The sequence below is a fragment of the Acipenser ruthenus genome, chromosome 24, assembly GCF_902713425.1.
Source record: "Acipenser ruthenus chromosome 24, fAciRut3.2 maternal haplotype, whole genome shotgun sequence".
Classification (NCBI taxonomy): domain Eukaryota; kingdom Metazoa; phylum Chordata; class Actinopteri; order Acipenseriformes; family Acipenseridae; genus Acipenser; species Acipenser ruthenus.
In genome coordinates this window covers 5,252,049-5,272,511 of record NC_081212.1, presented here as the reverse complement: position 1 = coordinate 5,272,511, position 20,463 = coordinate 5,252,049, and the positions used below count along the sequence as shown (strand labels likewise).

Here is a 20,463-nt window from a genome sequence, read left to right as displayed (position 1 = left end):
CCTGTGAATGTAACTAATTCATCAAAGGCTCCCACATTTCGCTGAAGGTGCTTAATTTACCACTGTCAGACATTAGAAGAGTTTAATTCAATGCACATAACATAGAATCATTGCAGTCATTTATCACATGGAATTATTATTTAAAACACAGCCTCAATAGCTAGAAACCTGGCTGGATACTGTGCAATGAATGTACAGTATGTATGTGCAGAATACAGGGAATTCACATTTTTCCATATACATTTCTCGGACTAACCCAATTATCCACAATGGTTTTGATATTGGCTGTTGATAGGCAGACAGGCACAGTCTGATTCAATAGGGGTCAATGCCAAGGCCAAAGGTGTGCAATAATCTGGCTTGCCCCACAGTTTTAAATGAAACTGTTGTAGGACAAAAGCTCAGCATTAAAACTGAAACCCATTTATTTTACTGTGCACATTATTTTACGACTCATATAATATTAGCAATTTTCCAGTCACATGTAGATGGATAGAACCAGCTTTTGTTATGCATCGTCTGTGCAGTTTTACGCAAACATTTAAGCGATTATTTGCTAGCCATACAAGCAAACTGTAGTTTGAGTTATTACTGAAAAGACTGAAGCTCCTGATGCAAAGTGAAAGCACTTTTTCAGCAGTAGCATGCACAACTGCCTTCTTTTTTTATCCCTTTATTGACTCATACAGCTACTGTGCCATAGGAAAACACAGTAGCTGGAGATTACGAAATCAACCAGAATTTGCGTGATCCAATTTGGATACCAAGCAAACCCAGATAGCATATGACCTTTTGACACATTACATAGTGAAGTAGCTGTTGTTCTGCCTTGTTGCTAGATTGGCATTTAAATGATACTATTATCCACCTGACCTTTTTACAAAGGTGCTGACGGCTCATTTTAGTTGAATTGTAACTGTTTTGAACAGGACATGGGTGTAAGGTTGCTTGCTACAGTTTATGAAAATGTTGTAAATGTCTATCAATAACCCTAGGATTACATTTCAATTATGGCGCAGCTGTCCTTTAGCAGATTGAAAAAAAAAAAAAAAAAAATGATACAAAAACAACTGTGGTAACTGTGTGCAATTATTGAGCACTGCATATACAGCCAAAAAGAATCAGTTGACCTTAAAACAGCTGTTTGTTATTTGGTACTGTATGGATATCAGGAAAACAGACAAAATATATTCATCAAATGGGAGGTACTCATGTTAACTGTGAGATGTTGGGCATTGTGTATAAGGGAAATGCTATTCTTATAACATGTTATACGATAATGAACTCATGCAAAGAAAAAAAAGCAAAGGAAAAAAAAGAATGTTAACTTTTGAGCTCTACAACAATAACTGCAGCAGAACGCCTCTCAGTTTGAGTTCTACTTTAATTTTCTACCAAGCTGCCCGTGCAGAAGCAAGATAATTGCATCGCAGCAGACAGCGTTCAACAGCACCAGTTTCGTATTATATTTCAGTCACCTGCAACAATGTCATATACTTACGTGAAGAACAAGCGTGCTTCTTGTGACCCGATCAATGGGTTTGTACAACAAAGCTGTGAAGGACAAGAAAACACCGCATTAAACAACTAGTCTGTGCAGCTTCAAATCGATTCTTCAGACAAACAGAGCCACGGAAAGATTAATCCCAACGAGATTGCAGCCACGTCGGCTCAACCAGCTTGCATCTGCGGCTGAAGATGAAATGGAAAATGACATCACCTCTCGTCGCACCACCATAACGAAAATGACAAACTGCCTCTGTGACATGTGTCTGTCAGTGAATTAATGATGAAGAGAAACCAGATCCACACAGTATAAAAAAGTTCTGCAGTTTGGGTTAATGTAGTGCAGTACGACTTCTCACGAGCATCCCTATTAAAGCTTTCACTGGCTAGGTTTACTTATGACTTATGAGTGTTGCAGCTTTGTGTTTGTCAGCTTTACTAACATGACTTTGAAATCCATAAATAAGTATGGTTAGTAACACACAAGTCCCCGCCCAGACTTTAAATGAATACTCATGAAATACCTGAATCCAAAATGTGTGACCCTGCTGATTTTCTTTGGACGTCACTTATCTGTGTGCTGGGAGGCTGTGTGGTCCAGTGGTTAAAGAAAAGGGCTTGTAACCAGGAGGTCCCCGGTTCAAATCCCAGCTCACTAAATGACTCAATACGTGACCCTGAGCAAGTCACTTAACCTCCTTGTGCTCCGTCTTTCAGGTGAGACGTTGTTGTAAGCGACTCTGCAGCTGATGCATAGTTCACACACCCTAGTCTCTGTAAGTAGCCTTGGATAAAGGCGTCTGCTAAATAAACAAATAATAATACAGTGCCAGCTATGCTTAGCTCCTCAGATATGAGTAAAACAGAAACCAAGGTCGTATGCAAATAATATTTGCTCTAATCTATCCTTGCACCTCATATCGCCAGCCTGTCTCCCTCTCATGTATTCACTCTTCATGGCTGAATACCAGTTACAGTACCAGTGGCTTCTAACTCCATTTAATAAAGCATTAACAACAGTCAAATTTATAATACAGGTACATGATACTTTTATTAATATGCTTGCCAGCTGCAAGGTCAATCCAAAATGTGTGCAATCATATTAATCTGACAGTTAAATAGCTTTTTCTAAATCATAATTTAGCAGCCCCACAGCCTTGGAAAACTGAGCTGTGACTTTCCTGAGCGCAGACACCTGCATAAGAAGCATTGCTGCAGGATGTCAAAAAATACTTATTCAAATGCACTCACAACTTTTAGATCCATGCCACACACAGGCACAGCCATCAGAGACCCCTGAAACAGAGGCCATGTGACGGCAAAAGGTGGTGGCTAGTGTAGACCTGTGGATTTTACTTTCTGTTGCTACAAAGCCGCACATCAGATTATAAAACAACTCAATCGTTGTATGGGAATTCTGGCACCCTTTAAAAACATCAGATCATTCTATTGCTGTCAGCTAAATGTATGTTTCTATAGAAACGTCATGTGTGATGCATCAAATATTTAACATAGCCAATAGCCAACACTGTCCATCAACACCTGGAATCTCTTTTCTAAATATATGCAGCAGGCAGTCAGCATCCTAACGTGCACACAATACCAGACATACCTACATATTTATCAAGCTCAGAAGCTCTAGTCTGTCATGCATTCTGATTTATATACATCACCTCAGACTGAGCATTTTTTAAATCAGTGTGTGCAGTATGTGGGTGTAGGGGTTTTCTGGAATGTTTTCTCACTCAAACCCTTTACTTACTAAATATCTTGGTGTCCCTGAATAGATAATCATCTCCGCATTGGTAGTAAGTGGATCCTTTGGGGATATTTGGGGTACCACAGCACTTTGGGAGAGACTGTTCATTAAAATCCCTTGTATAAAGAGAAGATGATTTTCTATTCAGGAATACCAAGATATTTAGTGAGCAAGTAGTCTGAGTGAGGTTATCTGGCAACAAATTTTCCATCCCCAGCTGTACTGCTTTCCTAGAAAAAGGAAAACATTTCAGGATTGTGAAATGTCTTGCTTATTAAAATATTTTGCATATTTTTAAAGAGGAGATGGTTATCTACTCAGACACCGGAGTATTTAGTAAGCAAGGGGTCTTATTTATTTTGTGTCTCTTTTCTTAAACACTTGTTCAGTACCAAGCCTCAATACAGTAAATACATCAGCACTGTAATATCTTTGGCACAATGCAGGTGATGTCTGCTTATTAACAGTCATTAACACTGTAATTTTGATTCAATTAATTATAGTTGGAAGCAATATGTATAGGGCAGCTGACACCCAACATGAATTATAACAAGATATGTAGGCCATCTGCAATAGTGGTGTAAGATCTCAATGATTAGCTTCCAGCCATGTCAGTCATTAGGGGCCTGTAGCAAATGTATGGAGTGGGAAATTTGGCCACAGTGGGAAATTGGCCCCAGGATGTCAGAGGGCCCAAGGGCAGGCCTATAAGTTAATTACGAAGGCCCCCATCATTCACTGCAGTGCGCTAGAGGCAAGATGTGTGGAATCCGGTTTTTTTTAGCTCTGTGAACTTTAAACTGGTAGTAATAAAAATGCAGTACGAGCAGATCAGCTCAGGTTCTGAAGATGCTTTTGTAAATTGTTTTTATTGGAAGTTAGGCGGTCTGCATCTCTCCTTTCTCTGCAGACATTTCTCTTTCTCATCGCAAGCTGTCTGCTCATTAGCGCGTTCAGGGGGGATGGGTAACCCTCCACTGCGAGTTTCTACAGTTCTGTGTGTCGAGGCCTGCGATGATACTGTAGCAGACTGTGACGCAATCAAAAGAATTTATAAAATAAAAAAAAGGTTTTCAATGGTAAGTAGATGGCTGTTCCCCACATGAGATGGAAAGTGAAGAGCTGTTCAGCTGAGCAGTGCAATTTATTATTGGAAAAACAATACCACTTTAAGGGCGCTCTGAAGGTCACTTTGAGTTACATGAAAGAAGGATCTCATTAGCTCTCCCTGTATTGACTTCTCTCTGCACAATTCTCCCTTCTAGTCAATGAGCCCCCTGGAGTTATGACCTCAGAACATTCTGACAATGAGAATTCTTCAAACATACATTCAAGGAGACCTCCAGGAGCCAGCGTACACCAACACATCCCTCCTCTGAACAGCAGTTAATGAGCATGCAGAGAATTAAGTTAGGATCCAATTCATTTAAAATAGCACATAAAAAACAGCAGCATACCATTTGCTATGCTATCTTGTAAGCTAAACCAAACATGGTACTCAAAATGGTGACATCGTCTTGAGACAGAAGAAGACACACCTCCTACAACAGACTTCAACAGCTTCTGAATCACAGAGTTAGTTCGCAGTGGCATAACAGTGAAAAGGAAGTTGCTATATCTGAAGTCGCAGAATCTCTGGTGTCGGTTTTCTTCCATAGACTTTTGCAGTCAGAAATGAGAAAGCAGACTCAGGTTTAAGTCACAGAAAAAGGAACATTTTAAATGACTGAAACAAGGTAAAAGCAAAACCAAAATGGTTTCAGCCGTGTTGAAAATGTTCATTTAATTTAGTTAAAACAACCGAGTTTAATGGCAGCATTTGATTTGAAGGTACCTTAAATGTCATTTTGGAGTGAAAGGAAAATATGAAAAAGGTGTAAATCACAGAAAGTGGGATCAGTTTTTACTAAACAACTATATTAGGTAATGCAAAATGCATTCCTTTGTACAAGCAAAACAGTATAAATGTATTTTTTTCTTCAGTCTAGTAAGTGGTGAGGTGACAGGGAAGAGGTGTGGCTCCTGGTTGTGGTTACCTCTGCCCGAGTAGTCTGAGAGAAACGGTAATCTGTTAAAAACTGAAGAAAAAAAATATGTGCCAGCGAGCTGTTAATGACTTTTAAGTTAGTGATGAAGGATACAAAATAGCCTTTTTTGGTCCAATTGCAAGACCACTTCCTGATATATATGTTGCAACTTTTCATTCCCAAACTTCACACAGTATCGAACTCCAGGAGTCTATCATACAGCCTCTATTTTATCATTCATGGGATAAAATAGCTTGGTTTTGATAGCAGATTGCAATGTTTCTAATCAAAATATAGAAAAGGTACATTTATTTTATTGAGGTTCCATTTCGATTGAGATGTAATTTTCTGCATAGGGGTCAAAAATCAAAAACACAGCAAACATGTCATTTCCCTGTCCTGTGGTGCTATTCAAACAAATCTCCCAGACTTTCTGAACACACACCGCTGCTTTAGTAAAAATGGCAGAAACCCATGGAAGCGTTTGATAATCCCTTTATTTAGACACAAACACCAGACCACGTGCCTCCCACAAAGAATATGCTAAACGAATCCTAATGGAGACCCAGCATTACAAAATGAAAAGCTTTTCATTCATTTTAAAAATCCCCAGTCTATAGAAGGAACAGATCCAGTTTAGACTAAGAAGTCCTTTGTGATCCTACGCCTGTACTGTCTGGGTGCGGGTGAAACAATGGTATTACTAACAACACTTCCAGTTAATGCTTGTAAAATGACTGGCTCTGCCCAGCATATAATAGTTATCTTGAAATCCACACCCTATGAAATTACAGACTGAACACTGATTAGTTTTCTAATAGCATAAATAAAGTTTTTTGGAGAACATCCAGTTAGATATGCTGCAAATGGGAACTTCCATGTCTTTCAAAAGTTATACACAAAAACAACTATGTTTTTAAATCATCCCAGTCTGCATCCCATTAACCAGAACTGCTGGCAAGCAGGGCAGTACAAAAATATAATCGTATCCAAAGAAAATACCCATGCACTGGCAAGGGGGACATTAATCCACTCCTAATCTAGAACTATTGAAATCTGTTTGTGGCACTTGACCACTTTTGAAAGAAAGATCAGGAAGCTGCTCTGGGCTGTGGCTGATCACACCTGGGGTTCCACCTCGTTCCCCATGCTGATCTGTTTTATAGGGCAGTTGAGGTTTTAAAGAACCGCTTTAGACAGTTTCCACCCTTATTAAAATTACAGCCCAGGCATGCATATTTACAATCAAAATGATCATTCATGTAATTCTAAATTCTACCCTTGAGCGAGGTACTTTACCTAGATTGCTCCAGTAAAAACCCAACTGTATAAATGGGTAATTGTATGTAAAAATAATGTGTAAAAAAATAATGTAATTGTATGTAAAAATAATGTGATATCTTGTAACAATTGTAAGTCGCCCTGGATAAGGACGTCTGCTAAAAAATAAATACTAATAATAATGATAATAATAATAATAATAATAATAATAATAATAAATACCGGATCTATCATGACACTAGAATGAAGATGTGAAACATGTGGCCAATTTTATCAATCAATTCTTTTTGGAGATATGTTTTTCTCCACCCATCTGTTAAAAAAATAAAATAAATAATAATAATAATAATAATAATAATAATAATAATAATAATAATAATAATAATAATAATAATAATAATAGACCATTACACCCAAACTGAGAAGAGCAGAATATTATTAACAAAACCATAATATCTAAAAACATTCAAAGCCAGATGCAAAGTACTGAAAAAATTGATACAAAAACTATATAAAAAATGACAAAAGACTAGTCTACTTAAAACTTTTAAAAGAATACAGCCACTTGAATTTAAAAAAAACAGGACTCCAAGTCATTCATGACTACCAACAGCATCAAATAAAGCTGAGAGATGGTTACCAAATAAATAAATAAATAAATAAATAAATAAATAAATAAATAAATAAATAAATATACAGTTTTCTCTCTGCAGTCAAATCTCAACAAATACAAGAAAGAAAGAAAGAAAGAAAAGCAAAACAATACTGTCCGTTTCAGTAAAATCAAAAGGCTTGTTCAGTTTACCGTAGGTGCAGTTACAACAGAGCCTCAGGATCAGTAGCATTTCCATGTCAACCTCTCCTCCGCTGATACAGCCATCTCTCCTAGCCCTCTACCTTCCATAAGCAGCCACATTCACAGGCTGGAGCAGAACATCAGCCACCTCAACCAAGCGCTGCACACACAAATAGATGGGAGGGGGGCTGGGCTGGCATCTCAAAGGAATACCCATCTACTGAGCTGCTAGCAGTGCGGTGCCTTCTGCAAAGTGTATTTCTGCCTCATTCCCCTTCTCTGACTGCTTGGGGCTCATCAGATTAAAAAGCCAGGCTAGCAAAGGCAGTGGTGTATGTGTGGGTCTTACCTTCCATTGTGACTGAGGTGGTGCAGTCCTTAGAATCCTTAGGGCCCTTTACTTTGAGGTTCTGTGATAGAAAAAAAACATGGGAGTCAAAAAAACAAATAGAAAAAGGCCAATGTACTATTATTTTATTATTTTAAAAAGATTGTGTTATATTAGTGTACTGTAATTTTATTAGCAGATTATTAAAATGCAATGAGGTTCAGTAACTGCATTTAAATACAATAACCCCCCCCCACCATCATTGCAGATACTGCTTCCTTACTGGGATAATCCCCAGATAAAGAACCCGAGGCAATGTCATTCACAGTTCTCTCTTTTCTTTTACTGTACATGCATATAAAAAAAGTTGCATTCTCATGACGAAAAGAGGCATTAAGTCGACTTTATTTTATCTGCTGTTTCATATAAAATGTTGATAATTAATACTGTAAATATCTGCACAATTTGTGCAGCTGATCCTGTGTTTAAGTTGTCATGTTGAGATCAGTTCAGGAAGCTAAACTCCAACCATGAGCCGATTTGTCTTGGTCTACATCTCCAGATCTATACTGCTTCAACAGTATTATTCTATAGAGGAAACCTCAGTGCAGACGGAATGGGAGAATCCCTTTTCACACACAGCACAGCCATGCACTAGCTAGCAGCCAGCTTAACCATTTCCTTCCTGCAGTTGGCAAAGCTCTCTACAAAGATAAAGTCGTTACTTCACACACACACACACACACACACACACACACACACACACACACAGTGACTTGGTTATCTGTTATTAGTTAGTGTTGTTACTTTGCTGGTGTATTTTCCTTTCACAAAATGTGTGCAAAACACTGTGAAATAGGGAGAAGGATTAGAAGCATGCTTTGAAAGGTGAATTAAGATTAATGATCCCCCATTGTTTACATTTTTTAATGCTCTTTGGTATTTTCTATAATGTGAATAATGTTTGTTTGTGGAATCTAATAGTCATCTCCCTGTCCTGTGGTGCTATTCAATAAAATCTCCCAGACTTTCTGAACACACACCACTGCTTTAGTAAAAATGTCAAAAACCCATGTAAGCGTTTAATAATCCCTTTATTTAGACACAAACACCAGCACATGCCTCCCCGACCCCGCAAACAATTTTTATAGACAGTAGCCTCAAAAACTGTAAACAGGAGGAGAACAGAGTCTTTGTGTCTATATATGTATGTATCAAAATAAATAAGAATATTCAGAATTAATTAGGTGGCCGGAGAGTAACAATACCCTATGGCAAGTTCCACCTCCCTGTTTTCTTACCTCTGAAATCTTCTGAAACTGATTGTTTGCCTGGCTACATTTCTCAGCTGTCTCCACGGCAACTTTGTAGTTATCCACAAATGCTTTGTACACACCAAGCTGGCTGGCCTGATAAAAAAAAAGGACAATATAAAATATTAAATCAGACAGGATGAAACATGCAGCTGTGGAGAGATGGGGGGGGGGGTCATTTTCATTTTTTCATCCGTGACCAACATAAGCCCCAATTCAGCATACATCCTTGAGAGTTTCTATAGGGACAAGCATAGGTAAGTGAATTGGCAATTTACTAACGTACTTCAATACACAAATCAAAGCAAAGCTTATACATAAGGCTTGGATTAATAAAAAGAGGCTGATGTACAGCATACAATACTCTTTGGTTAACAATGCGATTGAGTGGTGTACTTTGCTTTAATCAAGTCTAATTTGCACTTGTAAGCTGCTATTTCTCATTCATTAGAAACACATATACCCAACTATGGAAGTAGAGCAGAGTAAGCACAATCATTGTTAGACCAGGGATGTGCGACCGGGGGCCTATGAGCACATATGGGATAAATAGGTTGGATAATTATAAAACCAAAAACAGAAGTTCAACGTGCATAATCCATCTGATCTCAAAACTCACAATGTTTGCATTGTTTAAGCATTGAAATTATTATTTTTTACTCATTAAAAAGCACGGCTGACGTCCAAGCAGCTGGTTTAAGAACACAAAGATTAAATTAACCTTAAATGCAAGGAAGGAAGCACAAAGAACGAGTTGAGGGGAATGCCACAGCTTGATTCTCTGGCTACTGTGATGTTAATTATCAAGCTTGCATCCCTTCTGCAGCTGTAATAAAAAGTGACCTATTTTATTTTATTTTTTTTAAACAGCCTTCTGCTTTGTGATGCAATCTTGAAACTCAAAACTGAGAAATCAATGTTTTAGGAGAAAAGCAGAAAAGAAATTCGAGAGGCACAGTTCAGCCTCTTTGTCTTCTGTATGCAATTATACACGGTTCCAGACCCAACAGAACCTGCAGGGCATTGTACTGGCACTGTGGGGAAGTGCTTGGCATGCTGCTATATTGGGTATGGCATATGAAACATGCAGACACATGTAGGGATACAGGCGAGGCAGCCCAAACTTGACAGCAACCACCAATCCATTACAGTGCACTGAAGATACCTCATACTATACATGCAGCTTGAGTGGAGTGAGGATTTCTTACAAATCTCAAACAAAAGGTACCTCCACAACACTACATATACAGTGAAGATCACTTTCAAATTGTGCTATTTAATGTTGCCATAATGTCAAGGTTCACTACCACTTTTAGGCTCAATACACTTAAGGTTCATTTTTTAACTAAACCAAATAACCCTGCTTATCAGTTTTATGAACTAACATCCTCGATAAGGAAACACACTACTGTAGCTTGTCTAAGAGATGAAGATTCAGTTCTTTTCATAATGAGAAACACAGCAATTAGCAAGGGGCTCCATCATGTCCTTTCAGCAAACAAAACATCCCTGTCCACTTCTACTAATTGTCCCCCTTTAGCAATAATAAACACTGGACAATCTTCTTTATGTGGCCCGTGTTGTTAAAACACAACACTATCCTCTGCATTGGAAATGAATCTGATTTGCAATGTTCATGGTGCTAGATATTATACAGGCTCCCAATGAAGTTCTTGCACAAAACAATTTGCTCACTATTTTAGTTCAGTTGTTTATGCCAGGGTTCAAGACACAGGCTGTATCAAAACGGGATTCAGCACCATTTAGCTCAACCAGTTAACTATGTTTGTAGGTAACACCCATGCTTTGATGGCTCCCCTAAGACAGCAGAAGTGATTAGTATCTGTGACGTATGCGGTTCCCTAGCAACCGCTCTGCTCAGATCTAAACTAATAAGAGAACAAGAAAGAAAAATTGCATGTCTGACTTCATTACACTGTAGAAACACAGCTATCTGTTTGTAACAGACCCAAGCACTGCACAGTATTCGTGATGTGCTCAAACACACCAGACAAATACAACCTATAAAAAAAAAGAAATTCAGTTGAAGGTTCTAACACTCCCCAGATTCTTATTGCAGGGATGGAAATAAGACTCCTATTGTCCTGTTGTAGTAAAACCTGTTCCAGGTTTTACTACGAGCTTAATTAGCTCCAGTGTATAGGCAACAAGCTCAGGTGTGTCTTATTAAACTCAAACTGCTTTGCAATGGGAGTCTTAATTCCATCCTTATTATTGCCACAGTTTATTCATTTTAAAGCATGGTTTAAAAGGGTTAATCGAATCAATGTCATTTTAATTATTTTGCTGCATCAATATGATCCCCACTCTCTGTGAAATATAAACTGGGAGATACAAACCATGTTCTGCATTTACACACACATACATACATACCTACATACATACATACATGCAACAAGCATAAAGATGATCTCCTATTCGAGCCCTATTACAAGCTCTCTTTGCGATGCCACCATTGATTCCAGCATCCCCACGTCCAACCCAACACCTCATCAATCAAAAAGACAACTGCTCTCAATCCCTGACCCTTACTAATGATGTTATCCTGACAAAGCAGAAAAACATTGAACATGGTGGATACCCAGCTCCTGCTGTACATTAATGCATTGCTGTGTATGTTTTGAGCCTAAAACTGCAATAGTTTCAACACAAAATTGATACTTCACTGTATGAACGTTAAGAATGTGCTCCTTTATAGTGGAAGGCTACACATGTAGTAAGCAGCCCCCTTCTCTTTTATGAATCGAATTAGTTTACAATTCATTCATTAAAAAAAAAAAATGCTGCTATCTTGGCTGGTTATGTGATGTGCATTTAGATTTTTCTATGCATCATACAAAGCGCATCCCAGCACAGACCTTTGCAAGGACACTGGCAATTCTGCCAGCTGGAAAATGGCATTTAAGGGGTTTGGTTGTGAACAGCTTTATTTCTTCTCAGCCCCCATCCCCAACCTCTCTAGTGGCAGCAGAAGATTGTGAATTAGTCAGGCTGCGCTTGCTGATCTGCCAGTGTATTAGCAGGAAGAGATTCTGCTATGGCTGCTGCAGTCGCTACATCCTGGGGGAATGAGAATGGTTTGCACTCGGGCAGCAGGGCCATGCCAGGGGCATCAAGCAGCGCTTCATTCAGCTCGAGCGGAGGAAGGAGGCAGGGTTTGAGTTGCTCTTCTGTAAGTTATTCACAGCAACTCGCACCACACAAGATGGGTCTGACTGCTCAGCAGGGCTGTCAAAACATTACCTCTGCTGGGGAAATATTTACCAGCTCTACCCTGTTTAGAAAAGAGGATCTAGATAAACAGCAGGACTGAACCCAAGCAGAAAAAATGCTCAACTGTTTTCAACCAGAGGGTTTAACACCCCAACTTTCACACCACTCTCATTACTTGGGTTATATTATGTTTTGCTGATTTAAAAAAAATCTGTATGCACAAACTACCAGTGTCTTAAAAAACAGTGGAACTTTGCTTAAAGGCCAACTAGGTACAAAGAACCCTGCAATTAAGGCCTTAGTTTTACAGTCCAGTTCCACTGACTTCACTGTTACTACAGTATACCGTAAATATTAAGGTCACCCCACTATTCAGGTCACATTTTTTTGGTCTCTTGATGCTTGATAAGAGAGGCTTCACTGTATAAACCAATCTAGACTTGGAATGGCAGCAGCACTGAGACTCAAAAGAACGGATTTGAATGCATGATCCTCACTGATGCCACTACATTCAAAGCAACAGTAATTAATCCCAATACAATCTGCAGCTGTGTTGTGTGGAATACTGTTATTCTACTAATGTATAGCATGAGAATTTTACTTCTTGGAATTTATTTGAAATTCATGTTGTATTTGCATTTTAATCAGAGTTTTGATTGCATTAATTTTACTACGGAAATTGATTTGTAAATTGCTTGTATTGATTTGGTGAATTGTATGAATGAGCCGTATGAAATGTCTGTAAATTTGCAACAGGCTGCATTTCAGTGACATACCATATGGCCCATTGAATACATCTTTAAACACAAAAAAAAGAAGGCTGTCTAGGATAAATGTGACGCATGCAAACGGTAAAATGTAAAAGACAAAAAGAAATGCACAAGGAAATGCTTGTTAGAGACACATTCAAATGCCACTGCAGATTAAAGAATCGTTGATACAGTAATACTCAAAGATAACCATTTCATGATCACTAATGTTTGATGCAAACTAAGCACAGGAGAGGGGATGGTATGAAGATGTGCTCATATTGAAGACCTCCCAGTTCAGCACCTTTAACCACAAGGCTAAGCAGGCCAGACAGCTTTTGAGCAACTTTTCTTAACATGCATGACGCAAGATCTGCGGGTGCAATGAACTGAAAAGGGCTGTTTCATTGCAGGTATGCCTTTCATGCTGATTAACTTGTGCATCAGAGGTTTAAGGAAAGAGAGGCTTTAACACAGAAAGAAAAGCCAGCAATGAAAGAGTGGTCAAACACTGTGGTCTTAGAACCAAGCAACAACAATACAAAGTCAGTCTGCATCAGAGGATGAAAAGACATGCATGTCACTGGAAACGTGCAGTCTTGTTTTTTCCGGTCTGTATAATTTAGCATCTTCCATGACTAACGGCTAGTTTCACAGACCCCGATTAGCACTAGTCTTGGACTACCCTGCCTAAGGTAATATTAGGTAGTCAGAGATTAGTGCTAAACGTTGTCTGTGAAACCAGTCTTTAGGGTTTAAGTCCTTTTTTTTTAGTGGAGAAATCATCATTCTCCTTTTACATGCACCTTTACTGGAAAGTGCTGCTTTGCTTGACAGAAACTAATCTTTTTTTTAAATTCTAACCAAAAAGTTAATTAGGCACCACTGCACAGACCATTAATAAACCAGGGGTTTGGGATCTTTCAGCTAACAGCTTACCGCATATAGGCCAGTTTGATATGAGATGCCGTATGCAATTGAGATAAGTGAAGCAAAGACACCCAGCAGCTTGATGGTGTAATAAAGCACATTAGATGGAAAGCTTACCAGCTTTTGAAAGAGGTGTCCCACGGTCAGATTGTTGTCCCACTGCTGAATATTAGGATACAGGTTGTCGTAAAATTCCTTGTGTATCTCAAAAATGTCCTGGATTTTGTAAAAGATTGTCTCTATCTGTTGAATGGTCAAAACGGGCTGAGATGTTGTGGCAGTCGCCTTCAGGGGTCTCATAGGCTGAAAATAAATGTAAAAACTTGAATTTAGTTTCATATTCAAACAAAAAAGTATTATGGAACAATATTATTTTTCATAAAATACATACAGAAATATCTACAGTATCTAAGCTTGGTATCTACATAAGATCTATTGGTATCTGAATTTCGAAGTCAGTTAGCTGTGAAACCGCAGTGTGGTCTCCACAATTGCGTATCATTTGCAAAAGGTTGAGTCTTACAGGTCAGTGTATTGTTAAAATTGCGAGTTGATAGCGGGGAACACAGACATGTAATAACTGTCAATAGGCAATGCATTGAGAACATTTTATTCAAAAAAGAAGCAGCAAAATGACTTCACTAAAGCTCTCAAATACAACTGAATATATACACTGAGGAAACTATCATTAAAAACTAAGACTTTTTTATTCATTCAATTTGTATAATTCTGATCACGAAACAAACACAAATGGAAGAGCTTTACTCTATGTAAGTAAGCTAGCTGCTACCTCCAAATAGGGCACAAGGGCTATCAATCTATCAATTAATGTTTGATTGAGGCTTGAAAAAAAAACCAATGAAACATGCTGATTACTAACTGATTCAGAATTGCTGCATCTCTGGAGTTGGCTAGGACTAGAGATTTGGCCATGTAGATCTGGCTTAAAGCTGTCCCAAAAAATCTTACATTTTCTAAAAGCTTTGTAAATTTACAAGCTTAAAAATACTATCTGGAAAATGCTCTGAAGATGACTGTGCTGCTGCTTTAAATGTTCCTCTCCTTTTACAACAGCGGGTATGATACCAAAGCATGTACGCACGCACACGCACACGTACACGCACAGTTCCACATCGCAGGTTGGATTTGACCTCGAATCACATGTGCTACTTGCTGAGCCAAACACAGTGACACAGTCTCAATGTAAGAAAAGCAGCTTTGAATAGCCTTACTTGCATCAGAAAAAAAAAAATGCTTTTACAGTATTCCACTGGCCCAACTCAAGATCTCAGCATTCAGTACAACAAGGTATCAAAGGCTAAGGTGTCTATTCAATCAATCTAAATCCCACTGTTGTTTAAATCAATATGCCCCCTCCCTTCCATACGAGAATGAATTACACTAAAGAGAGACTCACATGCACAGTTACTATAGATGTTTGGTTTGCATAACCTACACAAAGAGTTTTTTTTAATAATCTAAAAAAGTGTCAGAATTCTCGCTTCTTCAAATTTCGGTCTTTCCTCGCCTTGACGTTTTTAATTCTGCTTCTAGAACACACATCTGAGAGCTCCGCCAGCCTTCCTAACCCCCGTTGAGTGGTAGCACAATCCAGCATGGAGGTGCACTCAGGATCACTGCCTCCTGCACGCTTCCTCCTAGTCACAGACTGCCAGGTCCTGTAACTCATCAGCTGCAAACAATACTATCTATCTGGTGGCATCGATCCGTAATGTAAAAGGGAACCAGATCCTCTCCTGGATCAATCCTTTCTGCTGTACTGTGTGCCCTGCCATTCTGTCACAGAGACAGGCATTGACCTTGTAACCCAAGGCAGGTGAGGAAAGGTCAGGTGTGTTAAGAAACAGCTCTCAATCAACTCCAGTTTTAATGCAACAAAGAACGCAAAAAGGGCACATTTTCTAAATAACACTTGTGTTTCACCCCCTCTGTTCATTGTAATGCTATTTTCCCAAGCCGCATGCGATCCATGTTGATTGTGATTCAATATTTTAACACTCTGAGGAGTGTGGGGAAAACAAGACAGAGACACTGAACGGGTGTTGTTATTTTTCTTTCCTAAATATATTCTTATTAACCGTAACAATTCTGTATTGTCATTGAAAGTTTGTTAATTAATGAACTTGTAACAGTGCATTCAATACAGCTACATGACTGAATGAGGATCCTAGACCACTGACCATTAATATGGCCATTTGTGTACCATCTCTAACACTATGTGCTAGTTTCTTTACTATTGCCTTTCTACATTAATATCTCTCTTATTCCTCCTATTGTAACACTGGAATTATCCTTTAATGACGGAATGCATGAGAAAAGATCCTGTTCATTATCTCTGGAGTCACCAGCAACTGCACCACACAACCCAATGCAACCTGAGTTTCCACTTCACAAGTGAAGATACTGGAATCACACGAGCAGGGCAGCATGAGTAGAATAGGCCGATACAATTGATGAAAGATGCTTTTCATGTGCTCAGTTTAAATGCCTCAGTGTTATTATATTTTCAGATGGACAAGCAACCTCATCTCCCGGAAAAAGCCCGGAGGTCACAGGTGTCTTTTCATAATTTATAATGGAAGCTAAATCAGCTGCAGGCTGGGCACCACTGTTTCCAACTGCTGAAAGCTGACTATTAATAATTTGGCAGTTCCTACTGTATTACATCTAAAAATACAATACCGTTTTTTTTTTTTTGTTTTTTTTTAAATAATAAAAATATTTGAAATTATAAAAAAATATTGTTGAGCAAACCGCAGAGCATTAAAATAAAAAACACATACATTAAATAGTCTACTACCATGAAGCGCCTGAAAACCCCAAACCAGATTAATGAAAGAAAACGTTCAGTAATTCTCTGTGAGCTGCATGAGAAGCCACAGTGGGGTTTTATTTTTGTATTTTGTATGCATATCAGTACCATACAATTAAAATCCCACACCATTCACAGTTTATTTTACTGTAAATATTAGGGTTGGCTCCCTTTGGCAAGTGAGTACGGAACTAGGACCACTCCTGTAATCCTGCACTTCATGACAAAATAAATATAAATGTGTTTTTTTTTTTTTTTTTTACAGGAACAGACAAAGATAAGGACACCCATTCATCACATACACATTCTTGGTAAGGAAATGTCCCCTTTGCGATTGTATAGCCTAATTTACAAATATTTATCTCACAAGGCCCACTGTTTTAACAGGAAGGATTTTGATACTAATCTTATGCGAGAGCTAGGTATTAAGATTTTCAGCTTGAAACAAAAAACAGTTTTCTCTTCTAGAGACTCAGTAACCTCATCAGAAATAGAGCTTATTTTTAGACGCAGCCTGGGCAGTCATTGGTAAAGCATGGAGAACAATAACACAGACAATGCAGATGTGAAACTGAAATTATACTGTGGAAACAAAAAACTGCAAAGAAACTGATGCAGGTCATTCTTCAGAGACCAGGTCTTGGATTTAGACTTTACCTGGTACAGAAACTTACAAATACTAAAATAAACTTAAACACTCAACAATTGACACTTAATTGTTCCACTGGGTATTATTTATTACTTGGCTCCAGGTTCACAGTACAAAACGGTATTTTAGCCGTTTGAGAAACCCCAGACATTAAACCGGAAAGGCTGTTCTGTGGTCTTGCGTTTCTCTGAGTTCGTGGGGTTGTTCTGCTTTAGAAAAACATCAGCTCTCTGATCTCATGCATAGTGTGTGTGCCTCTAGTTACAATGCGAGGGGCTTCCAGGTGCATACCACAGACAGCATTGGTCACGTGGGTCCAGTCATACACTGAACATCAGAAAACCCCCTACTTTACTGGTCTGCCGTCTATGGAAATGCATGTGGTCATGTGTCATGTGATCCACAGGACATGTATACTATAAGCTGTGCAAGAGTTGTGTTCAACTATTTAGCAACGATCATGGGAAAGCAGAAGATGCAACATATAGTGACACACGACAGTACCATAAATCATAAGGCACTGCAATTGCCACAATGCGCCTTGAGCTATGTGGTCCCATCCAATATTGAAGTTATACTCTAAATGTTTTACCAATCAGTGAATTGGTGCTAATGTCATTGTAACAACACAGACAGGATACAAAAACGGACGGCACTGTATTTGTATGACAGAGGCTTTGAGACCCACAGTATTACCTTATTGTAAGCTGGAAAATCATTTGCTCTGTAGACTCTGCTAGGGATTAGAAAAAGTGTTGCAGTTCATGCAAAATGAGGCTTGATAGGCAAGCCACTTGGCTGTCACCTGCTATACAGCTCAGTGGAACAGTACTGTACAGCCTTACAAAGCCTGTCTACCCTGTAGTAAACCAGTAGGACTGAGCGATTAGGTCTGATCAAGACAGCAGCTCTCTCTCTCTCTCTCTAAAATTTAAACAAGGAGCAAACCCTGTATTCAATCTTGTAAAATGGAAAACAAGACCTCTCCTAAATATACCGTTTATTTAAATAGGTTACAGCCATGATGACAGAAATACGTTACAGTACAAACTAGAGGAGAGTAAATTCAGAGAGGTCTAAAGACTTTGTTTTATTCCATTTAAATAGAAAGTTAAGCCTCTCTCCTTCATTTTATCTTGAACTAGATGTGTTTCTTTTCACTGACGGCGAAGAGAAGCCATATCTGTCTTGTACTATTTAAGAATTAACCGAGGAAAATATTTATTGCAAAATCTGAAAAATATATCTACATAGAAAACGATTTGCATGGTATCTCTGCATGTCTATAAACGCAAAACTAATTTAAAAATATATTTTGTTCTTCCCCACCTACTGGAAATATGTTTTTCATGGATCCACTCATTGGCCAAAAAAGTCTCTTACTGTCTGCACAGTAGTTTGCTTAGAATAGCATTTTCCCTAGACAACTGCTTTGAAGTGGATATGCTGACCATGTAAAAAGACCTCTGGGCTGAAATAAAATCTACTAACATCTGCGCAAGCAGGAAACGTGGTTAAAGGGGATCCCAAAGAAAATGTGTTTTCAGCAAGAAAAAAAAAATCCTATAAAATTAAAAACCTTACTTATTTAAAATATATCTCTATTAAGGTATTGATGTGACGTCAGACAGGGGATTTCCTATTTCAAGTCTGAACCGGTAACGACCCTACAGTGTAGACGATTTGTTTTCTGTGTAAGCAGCTGATTTGTACACTTTGAAAGTCACAGTTTTTAAACACTGGTACTGCTGTTCCTGAGCCATGTGTTTTTAAATGTGTAAGTACTGTACAGTTCAGTAGTATACTGTGTTACTTTTCACAATGAGAGGTCACTATCGTTGACCTTGTGGAATCCTGGGGAGGGTGTGTAAATGCTTCAGCCTGTGTTGGATTACAGTATGTTTTTCTATAGAGGAATCAACGCAACAATTACTTAAGGAGTACGCTGTACAAATGACTGAAGCAGAGGCATTACCAAGAGCAAGGCTTCCAGCTGGTTGATGTAAATCTCTTCACTGGCCAGGAACCCAGACAGAACCAACTTTCTCATCTCCAGACCTTTTTCTGCGTACGTGTCCCCCTGAAACAAAAAGAACAATGGTCAACGGTTTCAATGTTTTTCCGTATGTTGTATGGGATTGACTGCAAACCTCATCGGCTGTTAATGGTTATTAGAGCAGGTTACTGACAACATGTAGTGCCCAACCTCACGAGCCATTGGGTTGGCAGCGCATTCATTTCAATGACTGATCTTTTTCTGGCTTAGCCTGAAATTACTAAGCTCCAGTTTTTCAATGAGGACCACAGGTTTAGATCCTTAGAATAGTGCTACAGCATGTGGGGTACACTGTCTGGAATGGTGCCACACAAAATAAGATTCAAATGAAAATTCCAGCAAAAGAGCTCCATCTGTGGGTGAACTGATTGCTTTTCAACTGGCAGTTATATTGAAAAGAAGGAAGACCAGGCCCTTCTCGAGCACTCTTAATACTGAGAATCCATGCTGGAGAGGGTCTAGGCTTATTGTTGCCAGTTTACATAGTTGCTCAATCTATGAACAGTATTAGGCAACAGCCATCACAAAAAACGTATTACTGGTACAGTGTGATAGTAAGGGTCTCAATCAATCGGCTTTGTGCCGGGGCTTGTGAGTAGTGCCGAGTTACTTCTTATTTGCTACAGAATTGTAAATAGCATTTCACAGTATAATACTAATGACAATTTGGAGTAAATACCTCAATGTCTCTGAAACACATAGTTTAAAGATGCAGTAGAATTTATAACCGCGATATAAAAATATGCAGAACTAATAAAGCTACCACCATTACACTAATAACAAAAATCCAAACAGTGCAGTTGTATCTCTGTTTCCTTCCCAGACAGCCTGTCCCAAAACACCAGAAGAGGTGGGAGCCAAACTCCACCTCTAAGTGAATAAGAGGGAGCTGGCATTATATTCAGGTCAACCCCTTTCGAAATGCAAAGATGAATATTCAGGATGGAAATTGTGTTTTTGGCTGTATCTTCAAAGCTTGCAGTGACAGAATCAGCATACATG

General features: G+C 38.7%; 1 protein-coding gene across 4 annotated transcripts in view; it reads right to left on the bottom strand.

Annotated features, from left to right (window-relative positions):
• LOC117429265 (active breakpoint cluster region-related protein) overlaps positions 1-20,463 on the bottom strand; it is a 128,472-nt gene that overhangs the window by 56,488 nt on the left and 51,521 nt on the right. For 3 of the 4 annotated variants that reach the window (XM_058998134.1, XM_058998135.1, XM_058998136.1), the window contains 5 exons: positions 19,381-19,485; positions 14,041-14,226; positions 8,999-9,106; positions 7,719-7,779; positions 1,502-1,554 (listed from right to left, as the gene is read on the bottom strand). In XM_058998134.1, the coding sequence (XP_058854117.1) occupies positions 1,502-1,554; positions 7,719-7,779; positions 8,999-9,106; positions 14,041-14,226; positions 19,381-19,485 (513 nt within the window). Of the gene's footprint in view, positions 1-1,501; positions 1,555-7,378; positions 7,505-7,718; positions 7,780-8,998; positions 9,107-14,040; positions 14,227-19,380; positions 19,486-20,463 lie in introns of those variants that run through there. The other variant, XM_058998137.1, reaches the window with a different exon arrangement.